This window comes from Pipra filicauda, unplaced genomic scaffold, assembly GCF_003945595.2.
Source record: "Pipra filicauda isolate LSUMZ 115617 unplaced genomic scaffold, ASM394559v2 scaffold71_size5581439_pilon, whole genome shotgun sequence".
Classification (NCBI taxonomy): Eukaryota; Metazoa; Chordata; class Aves; order Passeriformes; family Pipridae; genus Pipra; species Pipra filicauda.
Genome location: NW_024104887.1, coordinates 1,696,789 through 1,721,054, shown reverse-complemented (window position 1 = coordinate 1,721,054; position 24,266 = coordinate 1,696,789). Strand labels below are relative to the sequence as shown.

General features: G+C 57.0%; 1 protein-coding gene across 1 annotated transcript in view; it reads left to right on the top strand.

Moving 5' to 3' along the window:
• The first annotated feature begins 293 nt into the window (after positions 1-293).
• The window catches only part of STX1A (syntaxin 1A), a 66,191-nt gene continuing 42,218 nt past the window's right edge, over positions 294-24,266 (top strand). Inside the window, exons 1-3 of the mRNA XM_039389271.1 lie at positions 294-389; positions 14,357-14,434; positions 15,581-15,680. Of these exons, the coding sequence (XP_039245205.1) occupies positions 360-389; positions 14,357-14,434; positions 15,581-15,680 (208 nt within the window). The 5' untranslated portion in view covers positions 294-359. The remainder of the gene's footprint in view (positions 390-14,356; positions 14,435-15,580; positions 15,681-24,266) is intronic.

The following is a 24,266-nucleotide window of genomic DNA, read 5'->3' as shown; positions in this document are numbered from 1 at the left end:
CCGAGATGTGACGCCCGCAGGTGTGAGTTCCCCTGGCTGTGACCCGCAAGAGGGACACATCACGTGCTCCTCGGTGTGCCGTCCCCCCCCGGTCCCCCGGTGACACCCGCCCGCAGCTGTGCCCCCCCGGTCGCCTCCCCGCGATGTGAGACCCCACGCGCCTCCTCCCCGCAGTGTGACCGCGCGGTGTGACCCCAAGGTGTGTGTGACCCCAAGGTGTGTGTCCCCCCCGCCCGTCCCCCCCACCCCGTCGGTGTCCCCCCGGTGTCCCCCCCGCCCCGCCCGCCCCGCTCCGCGCATGCTCGGCGCGCGCCCCTCCCCGCTCCGGCCGTTCCCAGCGGCGGCGGCGGCGGGGCAGGATGAAGGACCGGACCGGGGAGCTGCGCGCTGTGAGTGGGGGGCGCAGCCGGGAGGGGCGCGGGGGATGCGGGCAGCGCTCTGCCGCCATCGGGGACCGCCCGCCGCCGCCCCGGCCCCCCCTCCGCGGGCCGTGCCCCGAGCGGCGGCGAGCGGGGCTGGGCGGGGGCTGGGGGGCCGGGGCTGAGCCCCCCCCCGGCCATCGCCGGGGTGTCGCGGCGGGAGCGGGGTCTCTTCTACCATCGCGGGCCGCTCCGGTTCCCCCTGGCGTTGCCCCGGTGGGGGACCCGATCTGCGCGGTGCCGGGGGCCGCGGCGGCTGAGCGGCATCGCTCCGGGCAGACCGGATACAGACGCGTGTTGGGGCCGGTGCGGGGCCGGGCGGGGGCTGCCGGCGGGGCCGTGCCGCGCTCCCCCCGGGGCCGTGCCGCGCTCCCCCCGGGGCCGTGCCGCGCCCGCCGCGCTCCGCTCCCGTTTTGCGTGTTCATCCTCCGTCGCGGCCGTTGCGGCGGGGCCGGGGAGCGCCCCGGGGCGCTGCCCCGCGCTGGACCGGCCGTTGCCCCCCCCGTGCCGTGACCGGGGGTGTCCGCGGGGCGTCGGTGCGGCCGCAGCCGGTGCCGGGTCCCGCGGAGCCCCCGAGCCCCCCGCGGTCCCGGGGCGCGGGCGGTGGGAGGAGGCGGCGGCTGCGCGTGGAGCATCCCTGGAGGAGCCCCCCGGTGCCCCCCGTGTCCGTGACCCGGACCCCTCCTCGTTCCCCACGGGGCCGTGGGGGTGCTGCCGCCCACGCGTGGGAGCAGTGGGGGTGGCCGGGGGCGCAGAACCCTAAATCCCGGGGCGCCACCCCGTGTCACCCCCCGGCCCTCGCTCTGCTGCTTTTTCTTGGTGTTTTTTTAATTACTTCACCATCGGGGCTGCCTGGGAGCGAGGAGGGATCTGTCCCTGGCGGGGGGGACCATGCCGTGCAGCGGGGGGCAGTGGGGACGGCTGTGGGTGGCCAAGCTGGCTGTCCCGCAGGGATCCCACCGGCATCGCTCGGACGGGAGTTTGGCTCGGTCTGGAAAACAACAGGAGGATGGAGCTGGGGTGACGCCAGCAAGGGACCGAGGGGGTGGCTGTTGGGGATAATGGGGTGACTGCCGGGGTGATTGGGCGGCTGTGGATGGCGAGGGGTGACTGTGGATGCCCAGGGGTGGCTGTGGATGCCGGAGGAGGAAGGGGCTATATGAAGGGGCTATATAAAGAACAGCTGCCCCCCCGCTCCCCCCCGCTCTGCCTGGAAAGCACCCAAACATGGGGCTCTGTCTCCACCACCAGCGCAGGCTGTGAAATGGGATTGGAAAATAGGCTTTTTAATAATAATAGTAAAAACCAGCCTCGTGAATGTCCTCTTGGCAGCCGGTGCTGGCTGAGAAGTGATGCCATGGAGTATTTTAAAATCTCTCCGTTCCTTTAAATACGCCTTAAGAAAAATAAAACGTGTTTTCGCCTCACTCCCGCTGCTGCTCCTTATTCATCAACCTCATGCTGAGGGTGCAGCATCCTTCCCGGGGGGCTCCTGGGGATGGAGGTCTGCTTTCCAGCATCCGGATGCCCCGGATCTGAGTGGGTGCTCCTCTGGCAGAGCTGCAGGGAGCGGGGCAGCGTGTGGGCAGCGTGGATTTGCAGTGTGGATTTACAGCCCCTGTGGTGGCGGGCACCAGGGAGGAGCGAGATGCTGCAGTGGACAGAGAGTCAGGAGCGTTTGGGCTTGTTTTCTCTGTGCTGCCTCATTAATAGCCTGGTCCGCTTCTTTCTGTATTAATGCAGTGTCTAAATTCTGCCAGGGATGATAAAAAAGAAGGATTAATATAAAAAGAGTTGGCATTGTTGGAGCAGAGGAGGGGATGCAGGGCGGTCACTGCTGTGCAGAACAAGAGCTCCATGTCTTAATGGGATTTTTAAAATGGTACTTGAAATTCAAAATGCTAATCCCAGCTCTTTTCTGAACCTTCGGGCTCCGGTTGGGATCAGACTCACTGGAGCTTATCCAGTGCCCTTGGTGGGGGTCGTGTCCCCAGGCCTGCTCTGAACCAGGGACAGGAAATTTACCTTATGGCCGAAACATGTCCTCTTGTGGAGGAGAGCAGCTGAGGATGGGCCATGCAGGATGCCTGGGATGAGGCCGAGCAGAGCTTTGCTCACAGCTGCCCCTGTGTAGATGCCACAGCTGTGGCCAGGGGTGGTCTTTCCTACCTATCTGGAGCGGGGCTGGAGCTGGTCCCCTTTCCCAACACCCCCAAAAGCAACCCCGATGACATGGTGTGTGTGTGTGCAGGACTCTGAGGGTCCCACACTGCTCCGTCCTGCCAGGGACGTCCTGGCAGCTGTTTGGATGAGACATTGGGATTTCCAGGGTGTGACACAGGTCCAAATGGTAAAATAATTATGAACGATGTTTTGAGAGCGGGGGGAAGTGAGGGAAATGTGCCAGTGTCATAGGATGACGGAGTGGTTTGGGTTAGAAGGAACCATACAATTCGAACTACCCAGCTGTGGGTAGGGACACCTTTTTCTGGGGTCCTTTCCTCCTGAGCCCATCACTCCCCTCCAGCAGCTGTTTTTGGGTGCCTTTCTCCAGTGACGCCCGTGTGTTTGTGCCATGACACTGCCCTCCCCAGCTCCTGCCAGCCACGTCCCTGCTCTGAGCTCCTGCCTGTGGGAGTTGTGGGAGGTGGGTGTTAAAAATAAAAACAGAGAGGAAGCGAGGTGGGCTCCAGGTCCAGCTCCGTGGATCCGCCCTGTCCCCTCCTGCGGCAGTGAGATCTTCAGCGCTGCCCCAGGACCCACAGCCAGACCCCACTCCATCCCTTCCCATTAATGCTGTGCTGCTCCCACTGAGGCTTTCTCTCCCGGGGACACAAATGTGAAGTCAACCACAGTTGCTGTTTGCAGAAGTCGGGTCTTGTCTGTCTCCATCTCTTCCAGACCCCCCCCCCTCCCCCCCCATTCCCGCAGCAGAAAACCCTCCAGACCTTAGAGACACAGAGATATATTTCCTTGTTTAAATGCCGTCTTCCTCCCCTTTCTTAACCCTCTCGGTTGCCCTACGTGCTTCCGAGCTCTCCTGTTCAGCCACAAGGGTCACGTAAATAATTCAGCTGCTGTCGGTGCCTCCCGGCCGGGAGTGGGGCTGTCACGTGGCGGGTGACAGCCGGTGGCTCGGTGTGGCGTGTCCGCAGCCCGCTCCGCCTGGGCTCGCCTGATGCTCAAACGCTCAGTTTTTGGGGCCGGGAGGAGCAGAGCTGCCCTGGCAGGTCGTGCACTGTGGCTGCCCCTGGAGCATGGCCCATTCCACAGGCTCCAGGGCAGGGAAGCTGCTTTGTCTGCTTCCGCGGGGCCGTGGGGTGGGATGGGGTGAGACACCGGTGAGTCCTCGCTCCTGGGGGTGTCAGCCAGGCACGGAGGAAGGTGACAGGAGGGGTGTAGATGAGCCCTGCACGCTCTCGTGTGAGATGCTCCTGTGCTCCCCAGCGTCTGTGGGGTCCTGAGTGTCCCTGTGCCGTAGGGACATGGTTTGCAGCAGCAGGCACACATGGTGTTAGGGCAAGGCAAAAATTGAGAAAACCCTTTGATGTGCATTAAACATGGCAGCAGGCAAAGCCCAGCCTCTGGATTAGCTCTGGGTGGTGTGTCATGTCCCCAGCCCAGGACGGGACTGGCAGGGTGATGGATGGGGGTTTGGGGGACAGACAGACCTCAGAGGGGACGCTGAGCCCCAAGGTCCCTTGGTGTGTGCTGGGAAATGTCAGGTCTGGTGCGTGGGGATTTGGTGATCCCACTGAAGTCAACGTGAACGCAGGAATACTCTTGGTCTCCTGAGGCCTGGTGCCAATCTGTGGGCGCTGAAGACTGATAAGAGGGATAAGTGCATCCTGATATGTTGTCTGCACGCTGGATGTCTGAGAGGGCTGGAGCCAAAGGGCTTCAGTCTCGTTGTTTTAATTGCAGTGTCTTTGTGTGTGAGCTGCTCGGAAGCTGTACAAATGTTTGTTTTGCCATGTATCTCCCCGTTAACAAGATTTCTCAGGAAATATGCAAAATTATCACTACAGGCAGAACATGTACAGTAAGGCTCATTAAGCTAAGTACTGTGATAAATTGCTACTTCCAGAAAATTACGTGTATTAGCAAAAAGGAGGTGAGTGAGCCCGAGTGGAAGACCCAGGAAGACAGAGTGTGCAGTGTTGTCCTGGCTCTGGGTGACCTGAGCACACCTGCGTCAGGGGACTGCTGAGTGTCCTTGGACCGTGGAGTCTGCAGGATGATCCTACAGGAGAAGTGTGGGGAGGGGAAGGCGAGCGGAGGATGGCACGGGAAACAGAGACGGAGCGATGCTGTGTCAGGACCAGACCAGGCACAAAGCCAGCGGGGCTGTCTCTGCTTAGAAGAAATATGAAATGAGGCAAGTCTGGAAGCAGGAGGAGTAGAAAGTTCTGCTGAGCTGGAAGAAGGGGAGAGGGCAGGGGCGACGTGCCACAGGCTGCCTGAGCCTCTGTCTGCAGTGGCCCGGGACAGGGCAGGTGTTGGAAATGCTGCCTTGCCCCCCAAACCAGGGAGCAGAATTTTGTCTGTGAGCAGGGGACAGGCTGTGGTGTGTCGTGGGTTCACAGAGTGGTTTGGGTTGGAAAGACCATTCAAAGATCATCTTGTTCCAATGCCCTGCCATGGGCAGGGACACCTTCCAGTAGACCAGATTGCTCTGTGTCCCATCCAGCCTGGCCTTGAACACTTCCAGGGATGGGGCAGCCATAGCAGACAGACCTCTGAGTGCTCAGGTCCCACATAAGAGATATTCTGAAGCAACTTTCAGCCTTCTTCAGTGATGCTCTGAGTATTTCCCGTGGCGATGCAGCCACTGTCCCCAGGCAGGAGAGTCTCTTCCTCCGTCACCTTTTGCAGGAGCGCTGGAAGTAGTGAGTGGAGCCCAAGACATCTGATGGCCAAAAAGTGTCCTTGGAGGCATCCAGAGGAGAATGGGAAGTCCTTCTGCTGCAGCAGCTGGGGAGAGCTCAGGATAAGGAAAAGCTTCCCCTCAGTTGCCAAGGGACCTTCAAAGACCGTGTCATCCAACCCCATTGCCATGGGCTGGGACATCTTCCACTAGACCGGATCCTGACTGGGTTGTAAAATTCCAAATCTCCTGCACAAATTGTGTTCCTTTGCTCTTAGGCCAGCATTCTCCTTCTACTGGAGAAGGTTCCTCCTCCCTGCTGCTGGCACCTGGGTGTCCACCCCAGGAGCAGGGGACAGACCTGGCCACGCAGTGATGAAATCTGCAGGATGAGGCTGAGCTTTCTGTTAACAGTGCAGTGTTTGAGATTCTAGTGGATACTTACAGACTCAGCTTTCTTTTCATGGGAACTAACTAAAAAATAAAGTCTTCTGCTCACATTGTCCTGTGAGTTTTCAGGAGCTCGCTGCTGCTGTGGCCGTTTCCATCCTGCAGCGCTCCTGCTGTGCTCTGTGCTGCTGGTTTGTTAATATGAACTCTGTCTTTATCTGCCGTTGCTGGTCTTCCTTCTAGTCCTGTCAGACTTCGGGTTTGTGTATGAAACAACTGTTAGTTTTGGTTTTCCAGAGGATGTTTGCCTTCTGGAGTATCAGTGTCCCACCTGGATGGTGCTGGGGTTCTTTTACGGGGTCTAGGCAAGAGCACCAAAGAAGTGTCATTCCCATCTTTGAGCGTTCATGACCGTGTGAGCAACTTGGCCTGGTGGAAGATGTCCCTGCCCGTGGTGGGGGATTGGACTGGAGGATCCTTGAAGGTCCCTTCCAAACCAACACATTCCATGAGTGCCTTTTTGTAGGTGGTGCAGTGGCGTTTGAAGGATTGCCATTTTATAGACTCCCTTGATTTTCATGTGTTGATCCTGGTGACACAGCTGTGGGAGCTGTCCATGGTGCTGTCCACATTCCAGAACTACAGGAGGAGGTCAGTGAGTTCAGCTCCTTGCCCTCTCCAGGATCGGTGGCACCTCTGTCACCTCTGTCACTTGTTCTTCAGAGTTTAATGGAATTTTACCTACTTGCTTCTAAAACTGAGTTTAAGAGTGACCAGGGCTCTGATTAAAAGGTTGGGCTTTGTGCCAAAGCCTGTGAATGTGATTCTGCAGCAGTGAAAGCCAACACCTAAGGACAAAACTCTTGGAAATCATGTTCTCCCTTGCGCTGCTAGCGTTGGAAATTTGAAACACCTCCTGACTCATGCAGATGTTGCTGAATGCTGAAGTCATTTGTGCTTTGGACTTTTATTCATAAAAAAGTTGTCAGTGGGAAGTACGGGCTGGTTTTGGTGAATATAAGAGTTATAGAGAGTTTTAGTTTGGAAAAGCCCTCTAAGATCCAACTGTTACCCCAGTGGTGCCAAGGCCACCACTAACCCATGTCCCAAGTCCCTACATGTCTGTTAAATCCCTGCAGGGATGGGGACTTCACCGCTACCCTGGGCAACCTGACTGCCCTTTCAGTGTAGAAATTTTCCCAATATCCAACCTAAACCTCCCTTGGAGTAACTTAAGGCTTATGTTCAGCCACTGTCAGCCAGCACCCTCAGGTCTTTTCCCAGCTTCCCAGCCCCTCTGCCCCCAGCCTGGAGCATTTATGGGGTTGTTGTGACTCAAGTGCAGGACCTGGCACTTGCCCTTGCCTTTGTTGAACCTTATGCAGTGGCCTTGGCCCATCGAGCCAGCCCGTTCAGATCCCTCTGTAGAGCCTTCCTGCCCTCCAGTAGCTCGACATCCCACCCAACTCAGTGTGAGGGTGCCCTTGATCCCCTCATCCACTTCATTGATAAAGACATTAAACAGGACTGGCTCCAACATTGATCCCTGGGGAACACCACTGGTGACAGGCTGCCAGCTAGATTTAATATTGGAATTGGACATAGCTGAGTTGGGGCCTGTGTGCCATGGAATGGCCAGTTTATCACGGTGCACAGCTGTACTATATAGTCTGCAGAAAGGGCTGAGGCTGGAGGTAGTTTAAATTGTGCTGTCAAGTCGTTCAGCTCTCTAGGGCTCTCTCTCAGGAGCAGACCCTCTGTCAGTCCTCACCCTCAGCCCTGACACCACCTCCCTGAAAACCCTCTGGAGCAGGACCTCAGCCCTGGAGGTCCTGGGGGAGGGCCTGTTTTGGCTGCTGCAGACCCCTCAAGCAAACCCTGAGGTGTGGGGGGTCAGGGCAGCCCCAGGGTGAGGGGCTGGGAGGCGCTGGGGCTCGTTCAGGCGAGGCTGTGCTGAGCTGCCCTGGTGCTGCCGAGCATCGCAGAGCCGGGCTGGGATGTTTCCGGGGATCTGGGCATCCATACGCTCTCCTACGTGTCCTGTAGGCTCTGCGAGATGGCTGAGAAGAGATGCCTGTGCCGCTGAGTTATTCTGACCTCGTCCTTCCCTGCGCAGCCGCACGTTGGAACGAGCTGCCGTGGGAGCTCCCGCTGCCGGCAGCGATGCCTTGGGCTGGGGGGGCTTGGACACGGGAAACGAGGCAACTGGTGTTGGGGGTGGGACCCCCGTGTGCTGCTCTGTGCGGGGACACGACCCACGGCTGCTCGGAGGCAGCTCCCGGGAGCATCCTGTGCCGCGCGTCCCGCGGCGCTCCGGCTTCGGCACGGGAAGGGCGGCATTTTGCACAGCGAGTCAAGCCCAGATGGCTGGAATCTCTCCGGCTGGGCAGAGCCGCGCGGAGGTGTCCGTAAATAAAAACAAACAGATGCAGCCTGGGAGCGGAGCCGGCGAGCAGCATCCTGCAGCGTGGGGATGAGGCCTTTCTGTGCTTCACTGAACGGTCCCTAAAAAGGGGGTGGCAGCTGGTGTGGCTTTTTCCTTCCATTGTGCTTTTGTGAGGCTTGCCGTGTCTCTGGTGGGGATGGCAGGTGGCGTGGTGGGAGCCCCCAGCCCTGTGGGGTGCTAAAGGTGGATGAGGGCTCACTGCCTGTTTGGGCACAGATGTTTCCTAGGAAAGGGTGCAGGCAGGGCTTGGCAGAGGGATATGCCAGGGGTCAGCACGATCCCCTGGGTGCAGATATGCCTGGCAGTAACCAAGCCCGTTGCTCCTCTGCCCTGGCTCTGCTGCCTTCTCCCTCTCTGTGGATGCATTTGGACACGGTGAAATTCATCTGCAGCGCTGACAGGAGAGGACAGGAGCTCAAAGGCTGCGTGTGGCCACTGCTGAAATGACAGAGACCCTGCACAGCTTGTCCTGCCACCTTTGCTGCTCGGAGGAGAGCAGACATGAAGTTTTTTCAGGTGGTCTGTGCTGCTTTGCCTTTCCAGAAAGTGCCTGCGGAGGGAACAGGGCGGGTTGGAACCACAGGGATGTGATCTGCCCGGTTATACATTTATTAGCAGTGTGCTGGTTGCAAAACCCACAGAGCTGGGATGCTCCAGGGCTCTGGACGTCTTCCCACACGCTGCTCCGCTTTGTCAGGGAGGGTATCACAGCTCTGCTCTGCCTCCTCTTGGGATTTCAGCTCCTGTGGAGGGCACCTTGAACTCTGTGAGGCCCTGAAAGCTGCCGGAGGAGCTCTGCCTGACCTGCCCTCCTCATCTTGCTCCTGGTGCCAGTAGTGCCAGGGAGGCAGCAAATCCCTGAGCTGTCCCTGCTGCTGGCATGGTGCCCACTGCTTGGCCTCCAGTGGGCTGGAGGAATAAAAACCTTATAAAAAAAGGGTCATCCTCACCTACCCTGTGTAGGAGCAAAGCCTGGAGCCCCAGGATCCTGGTGCTGCCTGACAGTGCCTGAGGCAGGAGTGGAGGGGCACTGTGCCCAGTGTTAGGAGTGATGCTCCTCACCTGTCGCTGGTGAGCAAGCCCAGGCTTGGGAATTGTTTGCTGCTTATGCTGAGCATCATCCATGGATAGTTTTGACTGAGACAGGAGCTTTCCATGTGGCTTTAGAAACCTGGGATGCTCACAGCTGGGGTGCATGAGGCCAAAACGCTGTCGGCTGTGTGGATGCTTGTGGTTTCCTTTGTAACGTTTTAGTCTCGTTCCTACCTTGGCAGCAGTGCATGGGGGGACACTTAAAGATTGGGGTGAGAGTTGTGAGGGCTGGCAGCGTGCCTGGAGTGAACCCTGGTGTGGAGGGAGATGCTGGGAGCAGCTGATCCTTCAGTGCCCTGCATCCCATGAACTCTCCCAGTGGCATCTCCTCCTCCTCCTCCAGTCCTGGTCACTCCTCAGCTGCTGCCTCCCTGGCTTGGGGGATCGAGGCAGTGGGGCCTGGTGATGTGCCTGACAGCAGGGGGTCTGAGGCAGTGTGGCACCGAGGGTGTTTCCAGTGACGTGGGTTGGACAGATGGTGCCCTTCTCCAGCCCGAAATGACAAGTGACACGTGCCCTCCTGACCAGCAGGCTCCATCCGTGTAATTTCCTCTTCACGGGGCTCCCGGCTGGGCTTTGTGCCGCTCCCCCTGTCCAGTGCCTACCCTAAATAACATCTCCCTGCCCTAAATAACATCTCCCTGCCTGTCAGTCAGCCCCTGTGTGCCCGGGGGTGAGCTGCCTTCAACCACGAGTGCCTCCGACCAGGCTGTGCCTGGCTTTGGCAGAAACCCCTTCCCTGGGAGGTGGATTCCCTTCCTTTCGGATTTCTGAGTCTGGCAGGGTGCTGTGGGCAGCAGGGATGGGACCAGGCAGGGATGTGGCACCCTTCAAGCAATGAGCCAGGACTGTTTTGGTTGTGGAAGGGACAGGCAAGAGATGACAAGGAGAGGAGCATCTTGGTGGGCAGTGTGGGGTCCTGCTACCCTTCCTCTGCTGCCCATCTCTGGCCTGTGTGGTCACAGTACAGGCCTGTGTTTAAAGTTAATGGTGGGATTACTTTCCGCACAGGCTTCAGAAATGGGCTCAGAATTCTGGCAAATTAAGATCTTGCCAGAATGATGGCAAGGAAAACTGGATAGGCTTGGGGGAAGTTGTGTTGGAGGTGCCTTTTCCTGTACAGGGCTGCAGAGGCTCCTTGATGCGTCCCACCCTGCTTGCCCTAGGAGGGGGCTTTTATGGGATCACAGAGAGGTTTGGTAGGCAGGGACCTTCAAAAATCATCCAATCCCACCACCCCTGCCATGGGCAGGGACACCTTCCACTGTCCCAGGTTGCTCCAAGCCCCATCCAACCTGGCCTTGGACACTTGCAGGGATGGGGCAGCCACAGCTTCTCTGGGCAACCTGTGCCAGGGCCTCACCAGCCCTGGTCGTGGTCCGACCTGACTGTACCCTCAGTTTAACACCAGTCTTTTGCTGGGCCACCAGAGCTGGAGGCAGCTCAGGGGTTCTCAGGAGAGCCGAGCAGAGCGGGAGCATCCTCTCCCTCACCTGCTGCCCACACAGCTGGGATGAGCCCAGGACACACTTGGCTTTCTGGGCTGCCAGTGCCCATGGCTGGGTCATGTCCCATTTGTCATCCACCAGTATCCCCTATCCATCTCCACAGGGTGCTCCCAGCCATCTTTCCTTTGACTCCTTCCTGTAGACGACCATCCTGTTGGGCACATGATGAGGTGGCAGAGGCTGCTGCCAGGACGTGTGTCCCCCCATCTGTGGGTGCTGGTGGGGATGTCCTTGTCCCTGACGTGGAGAGGCTGAGCAGGATGGGGGGGAAGAAAGATCCTCTGACCTGAGGGCAGGTGTGTCCAGGGCGGTGTTTGTGTTGGCAGCTGCATCTTCCATAACTCACAACGTGTGTCCTGAGCATCTGTTGGCAATGTCTGAGGTCCTTGCAGGGGTGTAGCTGGCGGTGTGTGTTGTAACTGCCCATCCGGGGGGCCCTGGGCACCACCCACCTTCATCAAAGGCAGTCCATGCTTAAAATCAAGCACAGCACAAACCACGTGGGGTTCCAAGTGATGTGTAAACTGGAATGTGAACATGGATGGTGGTTATATCCCCGTAGCAAGAATCCATCCATGCAGACATCCTTCCTAGCTTTAGGAGATGATGCTCTGTGACCTCCTCGATGGTGAGCCCTGCTGCCCACGTGCTGTGGGTGCTGGGGGAATGCTTGGGATGCTCCAGGAGCAATGGAGTGTGTGTAGGCATTGCTCTGGGACCAGTTTTTGACCCCAGGTGGACCTGATCTTACATCCTGGCTCACTGCTGGCTGAAGGAATGGCACAGCCAGCAGCAGGGCTGGAATGGGGGCTGACAACTGTCACTGGGTTCAGATGGGTTTGAGAGGCTGCAGCAGCACTGACATGGGACAGGAGGAGGGACAGGGCTGTTTGGTGACACCAGGGTGCAGGAGGGGTGTAAGAGAGCCCACAGCCAGATCCTGCCCCTGGCCCTGGGGAGGTGTGGGAGCTGTTGGATGTGGCTGTGCATCCAGCTCTGCCCAGAGCCGAGCTGTGCTCGTGTTGTGACAGCTGGAGGTGGGAGAGATGGTGTGGACTTGGTGTGAGAGCAAACTGCTGCTGAATTTTGAATGCAAAAAGCTTCAGGGAAGGAGCTGGGTTCTGCCTGATGCAAAGGGCAGTGTCTGCTGCAGGGCCTGTATGGCCCCAGCTTGAACCAGCACTGATGTGGCCAGTGGGACCAGGGCAGGGACTGTCCCCCTGTGCTGGGCACTGCTGGGGCACCTCAAATCCTGGGGTCCATTTTGGGCCCCTCACTCCCAAGAAAAACATTGAGGGGCTGGAGCGTGTCCCGAGAAGGGCAATGGAGCTGGATCAGGGTCTGGAGCACAAGTCTGAGGAGGAGCTGAGGGAGCTGGGGGGTGGTTCTCAGCCTGGAGAAAAGGAGGCTCAGGGGGAACCTTGTCTTCTCTCCAACTCCCTGACAGGAGGGTGGAGCCAGGGGGGGATTGGGCTCTCCTCCCATAGAACAAGGGACAGGACGAAAGGAAATAACTTCAAGTTGCTCCAGAGGAGGTTTAGGTTGGATATTGGGAAAATTTCTTTACTGAAAGGGTTGTCCAGCCCTGGCACAGCTGCCCAGGGCAGTGGTGGAGTCCCCATCACTGAAGGGATTTAACAGATGTGTAGATGTGACACCTGGGGACATGAGTTAGTGGTGGCCATCAAACTCTTAAGTGTGCCAACCTGTTCCCAGGCTGGTGGCCTTGGCCATGCCCCAGCCCCACTGGGGTACTGTACCCGAAATGGGCAAATTCTAAATTCTGGGCTTTAGGGAACAGTCTTCTGTGCCCACAGAGTGGTGGATAAGGGCAGCAACGTGCCTGCTTTCCCTTGTCAGGGTGAGATTTTCACTGGAATAGTGGCAACTCTGATCATGTGGGCTCTGGGTAAGCATGAATGGGAGAAGCATGAATGGGTTATCCAGGCAAAGGGTGCCACGAGCAGTGGCAAGGCTGAGAGCTGAGGTCTCCTCTGGGTGAGCCCAAATCAGTCACCGTAGGGTGAAAAGGCAGTTTTAGGAGGAAGGATAGATATTTCATCTGCCCTATTTCAAAGTAAGAGCCATCTCTCTGCAGACCGTAGTGGCTGCCTCTCTGCAAAGTGTGGAGGGGCCACAGGGTGACGTGTAACTGTCTGCAAAAGTGGGACCATTATGAGATGGGCAGAGACAGTCCTGTCTTAAATCTCCATTCCACTGCCTACGTCTCTCTTGTGAGGATGGAGGAAGAAGGAACTTTTCCAGCCTGTTAATTTTCCATTTCCCTCCATCACGTAGCTGCTTTGGATAATAATCTTTTAAATGTCTCCTTATGCAGAGGACTGTAATTTTTCCTTCCCCTGTGAGCTGGCGTCCCCCGCCTCGCTGGGACAGGAGGTATTTTCAGCTCTGGTGACAGTGACACACATGCTTCTGCAGACAAGGACAACCCCTCATTTGCCTGCTGGGGCTTTACTAGTTCTGTTGTATTATCTGTTCGCTCCCACCTTTCTTGCACTCTGCAGCACTCCTTTTATTTTCCCACGACAGGATCCCTCGTGTTTCCCACTGCAGCATCTCCCATGCTTCCCCGTGGCAGCATCCTTTGTGTTTCCTGTGGCAGTATCCCTTGTGTTTCCCATCACAGCATTCCTCTTGTTTTCCCATGGCAGCATTCCTCGTGTTTTGCCGTGGCAGCATCCCTCGTTTTTCCCATCATGGCATCCCTCATATTTTCCCATCTCAGCATCTCTCATCTCCCATTGTGGCTTCCCTTATGTTTCCCATTGCAGCTGCCCTTGTGCTTTCCCATGGCAGAATCCCTCGTGTTTTCCCATGGTAGCATCCCTTGTGTTTTCCAGTGACAGCATCCCTCATGTTTCCCATCACAGCATCCCTCATATTTTCCCATTGTGGCATCCCTCGTGTTTTCCATGGCAGAATCCCTTGTGTTTTCCCATCACAGCATCCCTCATGTTTTTCCCATTGTGGCATCCCTCATGGTTTTCCTATTGCAGCATCCCTCATGCTTTCCCATGGCAGCATCCCCCGTTTCCCATGGCAGCTTCCCTCGTGCTTTCCCGTGGCAGCATTCCTTGTGTTTCCTATGGCAACATCCCTTGTGTTTTCCCATCACAGCATCCCTCATGTTTTCCCAGTCGCAGCATCCCTCGTGTTTCCCATCATGACATCCCTCGTGCTTTCCCACTGCAGCATCCCTGGTGTTTCCCATGGTGGCATTCCTCGTGTTCCCCATCCCTGCTCTTTGCAGAGCCCTTGTGCTCACACATGGCCAAGGGAGCCCATGAAGCTCCTGCTCCAGCTCCCTGTGGATGCAGTGGTGTCCTTATCCCTGTCCCATGCTCGCTGTGGGGGCTGTGCCATGGGGCACTGGCTGCTGGGATTTTGGCTCTCCCTCACTTCTGGATTTGTTCATTCTGTGCTCTCTCAGTGTCCCTGGTGCTTGGTGTGGCAGTACTCAGGGTGTCCCACACTCTGGCTGGTGTTTGTCCCAGCCCCTGAGAGTAAGTGAGCAAAGGAGAAGGGGAAGATGCCCCTGAGGAGCTCCTGAAATGGAGCTGTGAACTCTGCAGGAAGCACCTGTTGATGCCTCTCTCTCTCCGTGTCGCTGCAGGCGAAGGACAGTGATGATGATGATGAAGTCACCGTCAGCGTGGACCGGGATCGCTTCATGGACGAGTTCTTTGAGCAGGTGAGACGTTTGTTCCTCCACTGCAGCTCTGAAGCTGGTTCAGACCTTTCTGCTGGTGTCAGAGTGGGTTGTGGGGCCATGGTCCAGGCTCCCACCACTGTCACGGAGCAGCACTTGGGATAGGGATGAGAGCCCTGCCCTGGCTGGTGCTGCTCAGCTGATGCTCAAGGTCCTTGGGGGTTATACTCTGAGTGCTGAACATCAGGAACCAGGCTTCCCTGCAGACCTCAGGCTGTGGTGGGCTCACCTGACCCTATGGATGCTTTCCTGCTTCTCCAGAACTCACCAGGGCAGCATGCCCAGGTGATGGGGGCAGGAGAGCCTCACACCCAGCTCTTGGACCTCTCCCCAGAGCACCTCTGTGGAGCAGCAGTCTCTGCATGGGACTGATTTAATTTTGTGCCTCCCATTCCCAAACAAGAGGTTGTGTTCTGGCATGTGGGTGGCTGTAAGATCTGCATGCAGATTTTTAGCACACCCTTAGCTTGGCATGTGTGTGGGGGGTGTTAAAGTGGATCCATGCAGGCAATGGAGTGGGGACTGGGAGAAATCTGATGTGCAGGTGGAGGAAGATGAGCAAAGGGGTGGTGTGAGCCAAAGGAGAAGACAGAGCTGGAGGGTGGGTAGCCTGGCAGGCAGAGAGCACAGGAGAGGTTTCCCCTCTTGGCGATGCCGGTGTCTCCCTGTAGTACAGAAGTGCAGGGAAGATGCCAGCATGGATTTGCTGGGAAACATTTCTTCCCTGGGCTGGGGAGTGAGGAACAAACTGGGCTTCTCAGCCCCTGGAGAGAAGAACAATGAGGGACTGAGCCAGCCTCACCTTGTGCAGCCTCAGCAGCATTCTGGCAGAGAGGCAGAGTCTGGGAGTCAGATCTGATGCTGATTTATATCAATGCCCAAAGTTTCTCAGTGCATCACAAAGGATACAGGACATACAGTCTGTATCACACCACTGTGACTGCAGAGCTGGCTGCTGGGATGGCCTCACTGGTCCTATAGTTTCCAGCTGGAAAATATTCATCCAGGAGGACGTTTGCTGTGGTTCAGACATATCACGGTTGCTTTGGGATAGGGTTCAATAATCCCTCTACTTTCCAAAAGTCCAGGTCTGTCACAGACCACCTGTCTTGTTGCCTGCCTCCACAGGTGGAAGAAATTCGAGGGTTCATCGACAAAATTTCGGAGAACGTGGAGGAGGTGAAGAGGAAGCACAGCGCCATCCTCGCCTCGCCCAACCCCGACGAGAGTGAGTGACCTCCGTGTGTCCCACGGGCTGGGCACTGAGGGGTGGCTGGAGCCAGGCAGAATTCCTTGTGTCTGCAGGTGGCCAGGACTGGATGGTCAAGGAGAGCCGGGACCTGCCTGGGGAGAAGGTGGAGGGGTGATTGGCAGCTTTGAGACCTTGTGAGATGGTGAGGGCCCAGCGAGGCTGCCAGAGGGGGATTTCTGAAGGAATGGGGCAGTGTGGAGGCTGGAAAGAGCAAGTGGCTGTTTTTGTGCTGGTTGGCTGTTGTCTTGCCACGGGCAGCCTGGGAGGGTCCATGGATGGACCAGAACCTGCTTGGCCCAGAAATGGTGCAGCCCATGGTGGGCACTTGGAACTTTGTTTCTGTGTCCTGAGGATGATTTGTTGCTGGCTGGCCAAAGAGTCTGTCTCCTCCAGACCTGTTTCTTCCCCAGTCTTGTGTTCCTGAGAAGAGGTTTGTTGCCAGGAACCAGAGTTAGGGATCACAGTGCCCGAGAGGTGGCAACACTTGAGAGTCTGGGGGATCTGGCAGAGTTAGAGCTGTGGGTGCTGAGGTCCCCTGTCCCCAGGTGGGACCAGTGCTCTCCCAGGGAAGCCAGAGGAGCTGGCCCTGGGGGTGGTGGGGTCAGCAGAGACTTTCCAGCTTCGTTGTCTACAATGCCTGGCTGGGGAGCGGGTGGGACCAAGGGGATGAGTTGTGCAGGGAGAGCAGGGCTGGGCACTGCGGAGCAGGGCTGGACTCTGACTGGGCTCACCCGCTGAGGGACAGCACTGGGACAGCTGTGCTGTCACAGGGGTGGTGGGTGCTGCAGGGCTGACCATGCAGGATGGCCCTAAGCTGCTGGAAGCCCTTGTCCTTGGCAGAGGTGTTGCTTTTGTGGTCTGAGTGCTGCTCGTGCTCCCAGGCTGGCACAGGGGGGTGCTTGGGGGCTGGAAAGCTGAGACCAGGTCTCTCTCTTGCCCTTCTCCCATCAACTTCTCCTCGTTTGCTCAGTGCAATTCCATGTCTGCAGGTGGAATTGTTCCTAGAGGCCCCAGGAGAGCGTCTGCACACACATTGCCTTGCATCCAGCCCATGTCAAATCAGTAGATATTGTAATTATTTGGAAGAACTGGCCCTTCCTAAGTTGTCTCAGGCTTCCCTCTCCTGGCAGCTGCTCCTCAGCTAAAATTTCCTTAGCCAAGCCTGGAAGCGAGGGATTTTCTCGAGGGAATTCACGTGTCCCAGACTGTTGCTCAATCATCCTCCAGGCTCTTGTGCTTGCACTGTAAGATGTTGCAGTGTTCCTGTTTGGGGGTTTTCAGGGAAGAGCTGTCACTGCTCCTGGCTGCTGCAGTGGCACAGGGTCTGCTCGGGGCTGCAAAGGGCACTCGTGGCCTAAAAGCATAATAATCTATTTAAAAATCTGAGATCTGCAGTGAACAGGATGCAGTGATGTTGCTGTGGCTTCCAGAAGCTTCCACGACATTGGGAGTGCTTCTGGTTTTGTTTTACAGTGTTACCTTGCCTTGGTATTGTAGAGAATTCAGTTTGTCATGCTGAGAACTGTTTGGGCAGCAAAGGAAGAGTCCACACATTCAGAAATCAGTGTTCTGTAGTATTGTGGTGCAGCAGGACTGATCAGTGGTGGATAGACTTAGAATCACAGAGTGGTTTGATTTGGAAGGGACCTTCAAAGCTCATCCAATTCAACCCCCTGCCATGGGCAGGGACACCTTCCACTGTCCCAGGTTGCTCCAAGCCCCGTCCAACCTGGCCTTGGACACTTCCAGGGATGGGGCAGCCACAGCTTCTCTGGGCAACCTGTGCCAGGGCCTCCCCACCCTCACAGGGAAGAATTTCTTCCCAATATCCCCTCTAACCCTGCCCTCTATCAGCGTGAAGCTGTTCCCCCTTGTCCTGTCTCTCCATCCCTTGTCCAAAGTCCCTGTCCAGCTCTCTTGGAGCCCTTTTAGACACTGGAAGGGGCTCTAAGGTCTCCCCAGTAGACTGCACAACCCCAACTCTCCCACCCCCTCTCCATGGCAGAGCTGTCCCAGGCCTTGGACAATTTTGGTGGCCTCCTCTGAACCTGCTGTGCCAGGTCCATGTCTGTCTGTGCTGGCAGCCTCACCCCCACCCTCCTGTGCTCCTCCTGAGCATGCAGAGAACCTGCTCATTAATGCAGAAGCTTGTTGTAACCCAGGGCAGTGAATTTATTGAGATTAATCTGGAAATCCAGAAGCAAGGTTCCCATGAGGCATGGGAGGGGGAGGGAGCCAAAGAGCACTAAAGTGTAGGTGGTGAGAGGCTGATTTTGGGGTGGACTCACTGATGTTTGCTGTTTACAATAGCAAGGAAGGATGTCTGGGATGGCCATCAGGGCAAGACATTGCTCTCTGCAGGGATTTGGAATGCTGCTTGTGCCCTCTTAAGTTATTTCTTAGTGATCTCTAAGCACTTTAGCATCATGTGGAACCTTCACTGCAAGATGATGGGAAGTGTTCCTCCAGGGAATCAGAAGGAAGTCAGACTTCTCATTCTTGTCTGGAGGCACATGTGCTGTGCAGCTTGGTTTGGTGTGGGTGTAGCTTCTCTGTCAGAGATACAAACTCCTTAAACACCACCAGCAAGTCCTTCCTGGAGCTGGAAAACCTTTGAGTGGGGCTTTAGAAGATTGGGACAGAGCTGGGCTGGTAATTTGGGAAATGGATGGGCAGTGTTTGGAGTTGCTGTTGGAGCACTGAGTGAAGGGATGGATGGAGGGATGTGTAGTGGCTGCTGGGTGAATTGCTGCTGTTTCAGGATCACTGGTAGAGGAGAGGGACTCCACAGGTGCAATCCCACTGGAATCTACTTCTTAAATGTCTGTGCTTAGGCAGCTGCAAGCCCTTGGTGCTCTGCTGTTGCAGGAGAAGTTGAGGTCCATGTGTCTGTGTGAGACCTGGATTTACCCACCTGCCTGGCGTGCGGCGGAGGCGCAGGGCTGGATCCGTATCTCACAGAAAGGCTCATCCCTCCCCTCCCCGCTGATCCCTCTTCTGGCTGCACAGACTGTTCTTGGATCTGCCTTGCCACTGCTGCTTGGGCTTATTTTGGAGCCCAGTGGGTGGGCAGCTGGCTGGCTTTGCCACCGAGCCGGTGAGGTGACAGCCCCTGCCTGGGCTCTGACAGACTCGCATCCGGCTGCGGGGGCACAGGGAGGGTCTCCCCGCTGAGCTGGGCAGTGTCACGGTGGGGCTGGGGAAGCTGAGGGGCTGTGTTTCTCCTTGAGTTGGGACCATTGCTGCTGCTACTCCAGATTTGAGTCACAGCTCCTGGTAAATCCGTTCCTAAAATCCTTCCCGTTGGGCTGAGGCGCTTGTTTTTGCTCCTGGTGCTGGAAGCAGACTGGTCCTCCTCGGTCCAGTCACATCCCAGAGGAGGTGGCTTTGGGTGGCGTTCCAATCAGCGAGGAGTGGAATAATGTTTAGTTTTTTTCCTGGAGTGGCCGGGAAGGATTCCTTTGCCATTCCTCCTCTCCGAGCATCACATCCCGCCCAGTGGCCGCCCTCCTTCGCTCCCGGTGCTGCGTTATGTAAGGGATGCTGTTTGCTCCATGAATCGCCTCTGGGAGCGGAAATCTTCAAATCCCAAGCCGTGTCCGTCAGCCTGTCAGCTCAGCCCATCTCCGCAGGCTTTGGGAGACCCAGTAAATATTTCAGGCCTGGAAGTAGGTCCATTACAGCTACACCAGGACGAAAGGGGAGGTTCAGTTCCGTGAAACTTGACCTCCAGCTTCATAATTTTAGCTGTGCAGGCTCGAGGTGGTGGTGTTGGACACCAGGGTGCAGGGCCGGGGTGACTTTGTTGGCTCTCTGGCTGCTGGAGGAGATTTGAGTTCTTTGGAGAGTGGCCTCTCTTATTCCTAGCAGACCATTTCTTGGCAGAGAGGTGTGCCAGGTGGGCAAGGAGACAAACTGTAGCTGCTCACCTCTGTCTGATGTGTTGAGGCAGCACTGGCTGGTGCCAAAAAGGCAATTTGGAGCTGTCTGGGTGCAGAGGGACTGGCTGGACCCCTCTGAGACATCTCTATGTTCTCCTGTAAGCACAACCTCACGTCTCAGCATTCCTTTTGGTGTGTCCCAGTGGGAAGCCCACTGTGCCCCGAGGAGCTGCTGCTCAGGTGCTGCTGGAGCTGCTTTCTGGTGGAGCTGCTCTCCTTGGACACGGCTTTTTTTGCCCTTTCAGCTCCACTTCCCACCATGCAGTGGTTTTTCTGGGGGTACTTTCCCCCTGGTGCCTGGTCCCTGGTCCCACCAGGGCAGGGCGGAGGTTTCCTTGAAGACCAGTCGTAGTGTGTTGGAGGCTGCAGGCTCAGGACTGATTGATGCTCCTCTGGGAGGAGCAGTGGAGAGGACAGACAAGGGTTTCAGCCTGACTTTGTTTTCCTGCCTTCTCTTTGCTCTTCCACCCTCTCTGCTGTCTGTCCCAGCTTCCCTGGGATGGGAAATCAGAGCTAGCCCAGACTTCAGCAGACCTTGAAGAAGGAGGCAAGGGGAGCTGGAGCTGTGGTGAAGCAAATGAGCCCTAGCAAAGCAAGGAACCTGACAAAAGGTGTCTGGGCATGTCCTGGACGCAGAAAGCAAAGCAACATGTCCTCCCATTCACCTTGCTGCTCTCACCTCTTGTCTGCAGCCTTATTGGAGCTGTCCCTGCCCCAGTCACATCCAGCTCAGGTCTGGCCTGAAGCAGGGACAGATTCACAAAGTGGTGAATAGAATGGTTTGGGTTGGAAGGGACCTTCAAAGATCATCTTGTTCCAGTCCCCCTGCCATGGACAGGGACACTCTCCTCTACACCAGGTTGCTCCAAGCCCCGTCCAGTCTAGCCTTGAACACTTCCAGGGATGGGGCAGCCTCAGCTTCTCTGGGCAACCTGTGCCAGCCCCTCCTGGTCTGACATTTCTTCCCTGTGTCCAACCTGATCCCAACCTCATTCAGTTTAACACTGTTGTCCTGTGCTGGGGACCCCAGAACTGAAGGCAACTCTAAGGGGGTTTCAGGAGACTGAAGCAGAGGGGGAGCATCCCTTCCCTCACTTGCCTCCCACATTGCTGGGGCTGCAGCCCAGGAGACACTTGGCTTTCTTTTTTCTTTTCCATCCATCCATCCATCCATCCCTCCATCCATTCCCCAGTCTGTGCTGGCACAGGGGATTGCCCCAACCCAGTGCAGGACCTTACCCTTGGCCTGGTTGGATGGCAAGGTGTGAAGCGGCTTTGATGGACAAACTCATGAGTGGCACAGGGAGGCTGGATGGTTCTGGTTGCTTCCTGCAGCTCCTGGGGTGGGACTGGGGCTGGGAGACACACCAGTGCAGCTGGTGGATGTCATGGTCCCCACCAGCAGCCTCGATGGGGTGGGAAGGGCACGGTGTGGCAGCAGAGCCACAGCAGAGCAGGTGCTCATGGGGACAGTGGGAGCAGGTGCCATCTGCCCCCGTGGCTCTCAGCATCCTGCCTCCCTGCATCCTGCTTCTCCCTCCTCCAGGCAGGTCCCTAAGGGAAAGTGTTCTCAGCCTGTCTTTGCACTTGTGCTCAGTGCAGCTCTGGCTGCACTTGTACCAGACCTGGTGTGTGATGTGGAGACTGGAGGAATGTTTGGTGCAGGGACTGGGTTCCTCTGCCTACCAGGGGATCCAGGAGCTCCCACAGAGTGTCTCCAACACCTCACTTGGCCCGGACATCCTGAGCAATGCAGTGCTAACAGTGCCCATGGCCACCGTGGCAGTGCCACGCTGTCCTCAGGCTGCCTCGGGTGGCTGCATCCTGTCCCCATGTCACACAGATGCTTTTTGTCACCCTTGCGTGCACTGCTCCAGCTCCATCTTGGATGAGTTTTGTTTCTCCTGCCAGTAATCCTTGTTGAAGGGCTGCTCTAGGATGGTGGTCAGGACCCATCTTCTTATTTACAGCCTGAGTCTGTTTACGATCGATTTTCGTACCAACGTCATCCCAAGAACAAATATATTTAGCTTAAATAGCTGTTTGCCCTTCTGGCTTCATCCTGGTGGGTCCCTGCAGAAGCTCAGGTGTTTTGCACAGGCTTTGCACAATCCCAGCCTTCCCAGTCCCCAGCACCTGCCCCAGCTCTGGTTTTGAAGGGCTGGGGTACCCCAGGGCATAAGGTCTTCAAGATTTCTGGGGGGCCCTGGCTGCTGGTCAGCATTTCTGGAGCTTTTCAGACTTCCCCTGGAAGTTGGAATCTGCCTGTGTGGGATGGGATGGGATGGGGATTTCCTGTGTTCAGGTAGTGGGTGCTGGACTCAGGCACCCACAGGCGATGGGTGTTGGACAGAATGAGGGCTGGTGGGTCAGGGTGGCCCCTCTGTGTGTGTGTAAGGGGCTCAGCTGTATTTGGGTTGTGGACACAGCTGTCCAGGGGGTGGACAGTCCAGCCCTCCCCAGGGTCTTTGGGAACAAGCTGACAAAATGCTGCCCTTCAGCTCTAAACCAGCCCTCCCAGCACCGATCCTGTGGGTGACATGGGGTGCAGGCAGAGCAGGGGCAAGTGTGGCTTCAGGGGTGCTCAGGCTGTGAGTGTGGGGATGCTCAGGCTGTGGTTGCTCATGCTGTGGATGCAGGGATGCTCTCACAGTGGATGCTCACAGTGTGGGTGTAGGGATGCTCACACTGTGGATGCCAGGGTTGCTCATGCCATGGATGCAGGGATGCTCGTGCTGGTCCTCAGTTTCTCTGGCCACTGCCACCACTCAGCACAGACCTGAGTGAAGCTCCCACAGCCCTGTCATGCCCAGCACGGTGACACCCATTGCCAGCCCTCTGGTGCTGCCTGCAGGAATAGGATGCATGGACTTGCTCTTCATCATCCCAGTGCTGCAGTGAGGGTGCCTGGGACATCTCTGTCCTCTCTTCCTGTTCCTCCATGGCTTTTTCTTTTGTATTTCCTTGAACATACCATGTGTTATCCCAGGTGAGATTCCTTTTTCCTGTGCAGGCCCTCCCCACACCCCTCCCCACACCCCACACTCCAGCTTCGTGATCACCAGCACCCATTGTCTGCTCCATCACCCTGAGCAGCGCTGGGGGATCCACCACATGGAGTGCAGAGTAAATATCAATTAACTGGAGTCTGAATCATGGCAACATGAAAAAAAAGAATCCAAATCAGCTGCTCTGTAATTATTTTGGGCTTAATTTAGACCAAGTGGTTAGTGATACTCCTGAAGATGTGTTATCACTGCTGCTGGAAAACTTTATCTCCTTTGGGCTGCTGCACCCCAGAGCCTGGTGTGTGATGGGCAGCAAAGAGGTGACTGTGGAGCAGGAGCTCATCCTTGCTGCCAGAGGTGCTGCTGCTCCTGTTGTAGTGCAAGAGGGATCTGTAGCTCCTTGGCTTTGTGCCTTTTGCTGCCTTTGGCAGCAGCATTACCCAGGCTGGTACCACAGCCCCTGTCCTTGCTGTGTCCTGGGTGGTTTGGGGCAGAGCAGGAGGTGAGGAACTCTGGGGGTGAGGGGACATGGGACCATCACTGCCTGGTGCCCGTGGCACCCTCCCGTCTCTCTTTGCTTTCTCCTCTTGTCTGCATGTGAATTTGGCCCTGCTTCCCTTGTGCTTTCCAGCCTTGACTGGTCCTTGGTGTCCAGGCAGGTGGGTGAGCTGAGCCAAGCCGAGCTGTGCCGTGCTGGTGGTCCCAGCTGCACAGCAAGGCTGCTGGCCCTCTCCTGCAGCCTGAGTTTTTTGGCCCAGGGAGAGAGGAAGAAAGGGAGGAAGAAGGTAAAGGAGCCAAAACGTGAGAGGATACGGCAGCTGTGCCCCTCAGCACGGGCTGGCAGAGCTCAGCCCCAGTCCAGGGCACCCCCAGCCAGCAGTGGGCACAGTGGGCTGGGGGGGCCTCCTGTGGCACATGGTGGCCTTGGGATCTCCTTGCCTCTCCCTGCTGGATTCAGAGCAGTTGGTGCCAGCTGGGCCCTGTGTGCCAAGGGGAGAAGAGGAGCCAGAGGCCCCTCTGCATCAGCCAGGAGCTCTGCTCTGGTGCTGGCCCCTGCAGGGTGGGATGCTGGGTGGCACAGGGACACCACTCCTGGGTGTCACTTGCTTTTGACTCTGCCCCGTGTTTGAATTTCTCTCATCTTCCAGCAGCCGGGATCCCTCCCTATCCTTTCCCCATCTCTTCTGTCCTCCTCGTGGCCAGAAAATGACTGGGATTCCTAAAGCTTTTGGCTCTCAGGCTTGGTGTTGACAGGGTGGTGGGAGAGTGGGACATGGAGACTGGAGGGTGAAGGAGCAGAGGTGTGGTGCTGCTCTGGGAAGGGCTGGGAGAAGGAAACAGCGGGATCAGGGGTGGCAGCCTGGCGTCTGCGTGGCGAGGAGGCCAACCCTGCCCTGCCCACCTGTGTCACCGTGGCTGTCACTGCACTGACACCCCTCGGAGCCGTGTCCCCCTGGATGGACCGTGCCACCCAGCACTGTGGCTTCCCAGGGTGCTGCCTGTGCAGGCAGAGAGGGGCAGAGACCCCGGGGGGAGGAGGATGCTGTTCAGCAGACCCCATCCAGACTGTTCCCTTTGCAGGTGGAGCTCAGCCTTCTCCTGCTGAATCTCCA